General features: G+C 44.6%; 1 protein-coding gene across 1 annotated transcript in view; it reads left to right on the forward strand.

The window, feature by feature from the left end:
• Window positions 1–8050, forward strand: part of ATP6V1B2 (ATPase H+ transporting V1 subunit B2) — a 28182-nt gene extending 20132 nt beyond the window's left edge. Inside the window, exons 9-14 of the mRNA XM_079955093.1 lie at window positions 923–1046; window positions 2028–2178; window positions 3531–3613; window positions 4443–4547; window positions 5108–5237; window positions 6310–8050. Of these exons, the coding sequence (XP_079811219.1) occupies window positions 923–1046; window positions 2028–2178; window positions 3531–3613; window positions 4443–4547; window positions 5108–5237; window positions 6310–6452 (736 nt within the window). The 3' untranslated portion in view covers window positions 6453–8050. The remainder of the gene's footprint in view (window positions 1–922; window positions 1047–2027; window positions 2179–3530; window positions 3614–4442; window positions 4548–5107; window positions 5238–6309) is intronic.
• Window positions 8051–8274: the final 224 nt, after the last annotated feature.

Below are 8274 nucleotides of genomic sequence, written 5' to 3' on the forward strand. Positions count from 1 at the left end.
GGGGGGGGGGGGGAATAGGTTGATCCATCCAACCCTGGCCTATCTCAGTTCAGCATAACATTTGACTTGAGTGTACACATTAAAATGCAACACATGTAGGCTAAGATTGCCTTGTTGATTTCTGGATTGTTTTCATTCTGACGTACTAATTTTATGTGTGTGTGCCTTATACACACAAGGACACCTGGTGGTGTCTGACATTAGGAAGTAAGAGGGATGGAACGGGACTTAATTTGCTTCCTGTCAAATGGAAAGCCATCACTCAAAGAGTATTGCCCAATCAGGCCTTCAGTCACAGCCAGCTGCTTCCAGCCACCCAGCTATGAAAGCACATCTGATCAGATTTGGAAAGATCTGATTCATTGTTTGTAGCTTGTACTTTCAGTATCAATCTCTTGATACTTGGGGGAAATGAACCTCAGGCCCAGGAGCCAAATGCATTCCTCCAAGCCTGTCTGTCTGGCACGTCAATCTATCTCCAACCATGAACCCCCTTAAATGTTTTTGCTAGACTGGAATATGCCCTTTAACGTGGACAATTGCTTCTTGCTTCATAGAGGATGGCGAGGGGTATAATAATGTGTGTGGTAACTAGCTCTACTGTACAAAGGCAAAAATTATATTTGTTGCCCCATCCACTTATACCTCTGGTCCCACCCAACTCTGGCAAGTGGCCCCCAGAAGGTTGCTCCAAAGGGAATGCAGCCCTTGGTCTGAGAAAGGGTCCCCAACCCTTTGCCACAGGTGGTAGAAAATGTTGCTAACTCTTTAACCACTAAACAACTCCTTATGCATATTGACTGTTGCACTAGACCTTTCTCCTTCTGAACTGCTCTTTCTCAGAAGTAGGCATTAGGCTTGTGCTGAGTATCACCTCCCATTCTGCACCCACATTAATTGGACTCCCATTGCTCTTTTTCAGCATTGAGCGCATAATCACGCCTCGTCTTGCTCTAACCACAGCGGAGTTCTTGGCTTATCAGTGTGAAAAGCATGTATTGGTTATTCTGACGGATATGAGCTCCTATGCAGAGGCGCTGAGAGAGGTACTTTATTTACTGTATTCAGCAGACCAGTCTTTGCCTTGCATGCAAGTACTTTGTCAAAAGGCCGAAATTCATTAATTAGGGAAGCTTGAATCGCACCTTTGATGACATGGAAGCTCACGAATTGCTCCAGAATAAGTTAACCAAACCTGGAGAAGGAGGATACTGAGTTACTGGGCTTCTGATTACTTGTGAGGTGCTTGAAGAACCTGCTGTTTATGGTTCTTGGTGAATAATGATTACTTTTGAATGTTCCAATATGCATGTATTTTGTGTTTTCTACTAGGACATTAATGCAGAGGTGCTTTGAAAATTCAAAATGGCCTTTGACAACCTTTTCAAATACTACCCCAAACTCATCTTCATTGTTCCCGACAGCCCATAATATTGAGGGGGATTAGGCAGGAGTTGACACTGGCCCATGTACTTGCACACCTGGGTTTCTGAGTTTAAAATGGAATAAATTACCTTTCATCAAGGGGCACTTCCCCATTAATTCTGTTCATCACTTCTTATGAGACATTTTTCACTCTGCGATGCTGCAATTGAACACACACTTTAGACTCATCACTGCAGACAGCGCTTGTTGCTGCTGCAAGCTATTATACAGTGCTTTGCATTGTACCCAATAAACATTATCCTTCATCCCATAACCCAAGGGTACAGAACCTGTGACCATTTGTTGGACTACAACTCCTTTCAGCCCCAGCCAGCATGGTCCATGGTCAGGGATGATCTGGAATGCAACAGCCCGGTCATAAAAAGGCCCTAATAGACTCAAGTTTGACAGACAGGATGGAGAGATAAGGGTTAAGTGGTCAGTGGTCCTCAGATCAGCAGAGCAGAAGCCCATTTCAAAAAGGACTTAAGGAGTTTTGATGCTGTCAGATCGTGAGCTTCCTTTTCCCCCATTTGATTTTGCAGCTTGTCCTGTAAGTCCAACCTTTGCTAACCTTTTGCTTTTGTTCTAATTCCCCAAAGGTCTCAGCAGCCAGGGAAGAAGTACCAGGCCGGCGTGGCTTTCCTGGTTACATGTACACTGATCTGGCCACAATCTATGAACGAGCTGGGCGAGTGGAAGGCAGGAATGGGTCCATTACTCAAATTCCTATTCTCACCATGCCCAATGATGGTGAGTCCTTGTCTTACATTGCTCCTACCATATTGTTTCCATCTAGTCCACAGATACCAGGTGAAGCTCTGCTTTTCCTCAGCACCCGTTCTGTCACCACTCACTTGGCAGGTGCATAAGGCTTCTGTCATTGCTAGATGGCTGGAGGAAAACCTGAAGAGTCTTCTGACTTGCAAGAACTGCGGGAGAAGGAAAGAAACCTCTCCCAAGTTTCCTCCAAATCACAAAGTTCTTAGACTTCCCCTCCAGAAAATGTGGAGCGAGAAGCAAGCGCTCTGCAAAAATATTTGGAGAGAGACAGAAACATCAGGCCTTCTTAATTTTTGGATTTTTTAAAAACAGCAATGAGAAAGTGGTGAAAATTCAATGTATACCCCCATTGCATGCCTGGTTTGCGCTCTACATCATGCCAAACCTTGGCTTAGTGAGGCCATGCAGATATGTGGGCTCCTGCACAGGAGCTTGCAGCCACGTTGCTCCTCCATAGTGGTTTTTGCTGCCATGGTGAGCTAAGCTAAGGTCTGACTTTGCATGTTTTCCTAACCTTGGCTTCGCTCAGTGCCAAAGCAAAAATTGTCATGGAAGAGCAAAGCAACTACAAGCATCACTACACGATCCTGCAAATCTCTGCAGTCCCATTAAGCCAAGGTTTGGCTTAGCATTTTGTGTAAACCAAGCCAGTGACACATATTGAGACCAGGTTTGCATATCCCCATAGGGCAGGCATGGCCAAACTTGGCCCTCCAGCTGTTTTGGGACTACAATTCCCATCATCCCTGACCACTGGTCCTGTAAGCTAGGGATGATGGGAGTTGTAGTCCCAAAACAGCTGGAGGGCCAAGTTTGGCCATGCCTCCCATAGGGCAAGAAGAGAGAGTTTTTCTTCCTCCAGTAGCTAATGGTTTCTTTTCCCTCAGCTTTCATTATCCAGATTAGAGTCTTGAGTATTTTCCTCCTCTGCTTCCTCCTGTTTGTACTTCTACAGACAAAATCCATACTTGCTACATTTCCCCCAAATACCACAAAAATCCCTATTCTCAAAGACCTTAGATAATTCTGTTACCCATGCTGCTGAGATAAAATCAGTCTTCCTGCTCGGTCAAGTCTTGATCATTACAGCATCATGATACATCGCCTGCAGCAGCTAAAAGAAATCTGAAAGCACAAGATGTTTAGAAAAGCTGGTGTGAATTTTAATCTGTTTTAGTATTTTAACTTCTAGTATGTTTTAGTGTATGGTATTTTTTCCCTCATGTTATAGTCTAAAACACTTTGAGGATTTTTTTTTTACAGCCTAGTGGTATGTAAATTATATGAAATAAGCAAATAAATAAATGTAACTTGTTTTTCAGACATTACCCACCCCATCCCTGACTTGACGGGATACATTACTGAAGGCCAGATCTATGTAGACAGACAGCTGCACAACAGACAGGTCAGTATGCTATCTTCAGGATGTCTTCGGGATGAAGTGTCATGCCCTTCTACTCCTCTGTACTTCTTGAGACAGGCAGTTTTAACAGCAATTGTCATATAGTGCTGTCTGCCTCTTATTATCAGGGTGCTCCTGAGACTTGATTACAAGAGGCAAAACTGGGGGTGTCTTAAAGGCACAGGCATTATGGTAAGGTGTTTCAGCTAGGTTATTTAATAATTAATATTGCATTGTTAGCACCGCCAGAAATGTTTATTTGGCGCCCAACTTCATTGAAATATTTCCGTTGTTTATTTTATTTTAAGTATTTATAAACAGGTTAATAAAAAATGTCTAAGCAATGAACCTGGAAAATAAGGTAAACAGTCATAAAACAATTTGCCAGCTTACATTTAAAGGCTAAATTTCTTCTGAAGGAAGTATTACTTCAAAGCTGTATTCCTTGATGAAGCTGGGGAGGAAGGTTTTCTTTTTAATAATACTGTACAGTGGAACATCGGTTTTCGAGTGTCTTGGAAGCCGAACATTTCGGAAGTCAAACGGCTTCTGAGGCGTGCTCTTCAATTTTCCCCATTGAAATTGCCGACAGTCCTTTGCGCCTCAGTTGTTGGACGTTTCGGAAGTTGGAATGGTCTTTCAGAATGGATTATGTTTGACAACCGATGTTCCACTGTATTACAAGCCAGGGAAGTGCAAGGGAGGTATCAAACAGGGAAATGTCTGCTTTCTGTTCCTATGCTATTATTTTTGAATCAAACCATTTAACGTCATGTCACAACAACCTGTCCCAAGCTCCTGCAGCTCTTAATTTTCACATCTCTCCTTCCAGATTTACCCACCTATCAACGTACTTCCCTCTTTGTCTCGATTGATGAAATCTGCTATTGGAGAGGGGATGACGAGGAAGGATCACGCTGAGGTTTCAAACCAACTGGTAGGTGTGACTGTTACCCTTTTAAGTACAGTGGACGCTCGGGTTGCGAATGTGATCCGTGCAGGAAGCATGTTCGCAACCCGCAGCGTTCACAACCTGCATGTGCGCATGCGTGGGTTGCGATTCGGTGCTTCTGCACATGTGCAAAGCCCGATTTAGCGCTTCTGTGCCTGCGCGACCGCCGAAACCCAGAAGTAACCCGTTCCAGTACTTCTGGGTTTCAGCGCATCCGTAACCCAAAAAAACACAACCTGAAGCGTCTTTAACCCAAGGTATGACTGTACATGTCTTGGAAGGTGGGGGGTGACATAGTGGACAAGCTATTATGAAACTTCAAGTTGTTTCTTTTAGGATTTCTAATTTTAAAGAGGTGGGGGCACGAAGGTGGCCCTTCAGATGTTGCTGGGCTCCATCTGCCAGCCCTGCCAGCTTGACCAATGACTAGGCATGATAGGAGCTGCAGTCCAAGATCAGCTGCTGGACCACAAGTTAAATCTGTTAGTGCTTGGGCAATCATATCCTGGCTACCTGTCGCTGACCACACTCTCCTTTCCCCCTAGTATGCGTGCTATGCCATTGGGAAGGATGTCCAAGCCATGAAGGCTGTTGTAGGGGAGGAAGCGCTTACTTCCGATGATCTTCTCTATCTTGAATTCCTGCAGAAATTTGAGAGGAACTTCATTGCTCAGGGTAGGTATACCATTCATCAGATGCTCAGTGTTGCATAACTGTTTCTTCACCTCTCACAAGCATGTTCCAATCCCTTCTTAGAGGGCAGCTAGATTTTCCTTGTGCCATCAGTGGGGGAGAAAAGGAAAGAAAGAACCTGCGAGGTTTCCAGAGTCGAAAGCCCCAGAGTTTAGGTGCAACCTGTTGGTTTTCTGGCATTCTTATTAAGCTCTTTGAGCAGAGATCCCTCAGACTTTCTCCCTTCCTCTGATGCTTCCATCTGAGCTGTTTATATGATAGCTATAGGAATGCGGAAGCAGGCCTTCTCCAGGTTTCCTTGCTCCATTATAGCTACATCCCTCTTTTGTTTAGTTCCAGTGTGCGCTGGAGAACCCAGCCACACCTTTGCTCTGTGCATCGCCCTCAGAGGGAAAAGCTACCTTACTGTCATAAAAACTGTACTTAACCTCCCGGGGGGGGGGTCCTTTGCCTACATGAAAATTTAAGAAGAGTCCTGTTGGATCAGGCCAAAGGCCCATCTAGTCCAACATCCTGTTCTCATTGTGGCCAAACAGATGTCTATAGGAAACCTCCAAGCAGGATTCGAGCAGAACAGCATTCTCCCCACTTGCAATCCCCAGCATATTAAAAGGCATACTGTTTCCTGAGAGTGGAAGTAGATTAATAATAGTAGTAGTATAGTAGTAGTAGTAGTAGTAGTAGTAATAATAATAATAATAATAATAATAATAATAATATAATTTTATTTGTATCCTGCCTATCTGACCGGGTTGCCCCAGCCACTCTGGAAGGCTTCCAACATACATAAAAACACAATACAACATTACACCTTAAAAAGCTTCATGGCCTTATCCGCCATGAATCCTCTTTTAAAGCTATCCCAGTTGGTGGCCATCATTACCTCTTGCGAGTGTGAACTCCGAAGTTTAACTACGTGCCACCTGAAAAAGTACTTCATTTTGCCCGTCCTGAATCTTCCCACATTCAGTGCCATTGGAGCATTCCAAGTTCTAGTACTATGAGGGAGAGGGTCCGTACCAGTGTGTAACCATGCCAGTGGTTATTCTTTCAGGGGCCTATGAAAATCGCACTGTTTACGAGACGTTGGACATCGGCTGGCAGCTGCTACGTATCTTCCCCAAGGAGATGCTGAAGAGAATCCCTCAGAGCACCTTGGCAGAGTTTTATCCCCGAGATTCCACAGCAAAGCACTAGCTGCACCTTCACCTTCCATGAAACGCTGGGTTTTCTTCCCTTGTGTTGGTGTTTACTTGTCATCCCTGTAATTAAACCAAGAATAAGTGACATATTTGTGCCAGTGTTCCTGATGTGTTAAGCTGATAACAGAGTTTAAAATGCGCCTTCTCTCAAGCACTAGGATCTTGAATTGTTTACATTTATAGAGGGGGAAATGTTCTTTCGCAACTCTTATTTGGTTTACTGGAATAATTTTTTTTAATTTAGGCAGTCTTGGAGGAAGAAAATCCTTGAGGCTGGAGTTTTCTACCCATTGCACTGTGAGAAAACATGGGAGGTGTAGTTGAATAAAAGTTAAAGAAGTCCTCTTCTCCTTAGCCCAGACTGCCTTTGCCCAGTCAAAAGTTCCACCACCCTTTGCCCTGTTGTGTAGAAGAGGCACAGGGGGCATGAGAGAGGCACACACAACAGAGCAGAGTGGTGGCTGGTGGCAGGTCAAACCCACAATTCACCTCTAGCTTCAATTATGGCTGAGAAAATTACGCAGCAATGACATTGCAATGTTTGCACACCCTGGTGCTTGCCCAGTAACAGGTACAAAATTCCTACCTCTTCCAAGAACTTAGCACGAGGTCCACTTGCTTGTTCCGCCAGTCTAACCTGCCTGTTTCACTGTCTCCACCGCCACTTTGTGTAGAGGTGGGCATAATACGAAACTGAATAGGGATCCTGCCTCTACCTACCCAACCCTGAACTGCAGAATCATTGCGACTGGAGAACCCAGCTGGTAAAGTGGCTGAGCCCATAGCAAATGGAAATTTATCCTGAGCAGTGTCAGCCTTCATAATGCCATTGAGAAGATATCCCAGCACTTTCAGACTGCGCATCACAGAATATAACCTCATCCCTTGAAAGCGATGGACCCTCCGATATAACTTGTCTCATCAAACATTACCCAATAAGGTGGGAAAGGGTGATGGCAAATCAAATGTGTGAAGGGAGGATATTTTAAATTCTGTTATTAAGCAGTCCTTTGGATGACACTGGGTTCTGAACCGACCTTGGGTTTGTTTTTAAACCGCCTTCCGATCGTGAAGTTGGCTAGCCATCGTACACTGGGGGGAAAACAGCTTGATGGCGGCCAAATGCTTATATGGAATTGATTTCGATGCCCGGAGGCAAACAGGATCTTTGTGTCTTCTCCTTGATTTTGCTTTCCAGGCTATTCTACACCCCAGCTTCAGCGACCCAGATCGCAAACTGTTGGCAACGTCCTAGATCATGGCTGGGAGTTGGTCAGAAGGGTTTGTTGCGGCTCAGGCCGCGTAGACTGTGGGTGGTTCCAGCATCTTCCCCACCCACCATGCAGCCCTCCCAACACGCTTTCCTATGCAGATCTTTCTTGGGCTGTTTTTTGGTCTGTGTGCTCTGTAACCTGGGTGCAGTAGCCTTTTCTTTACTCTAGCGCATTCCATCAAAGTTGTGTCAATTCTATTTTTCTCTGGACAGAGGAGGGGAAATCGTGGGGATGGGGAGATAGCATGAAATATTTTAATGTAGAAAACTGTGATATCTGAATAAGTTAAACATGAACAATAAATGTAAACAAAATGAGACTCTGTTCTCTGCTTAAGAAGTGGTTGATTCTTGATTTCTCTGGGGGGTCCATCACAAGCTCCTCTTAGCAAATTCCTCAAGGGAGCGTTCTATGCCCAGAAGCTTGGAATACACAATTCTGGAGAAGGATCTCCTGGGTAGTGCCCCAGGGATGATCTTTGGCTCAGGAGGTGTATCTTGCCAGCCAACTTGAAAGTTGGATGACTGCCATTGATAATTCACC

This window comes from Podarcis cretensis (assembly GCF_951804945.1).
Source record: "Podarcis cretensis genome assembly, chromosome: 15".
Lineage (NCBI taxonomy): Eukaryota > Metazoa > Chordata > Lepidosauria > Squamata > Lacertidae > Podarcis > Podarcis cretensis.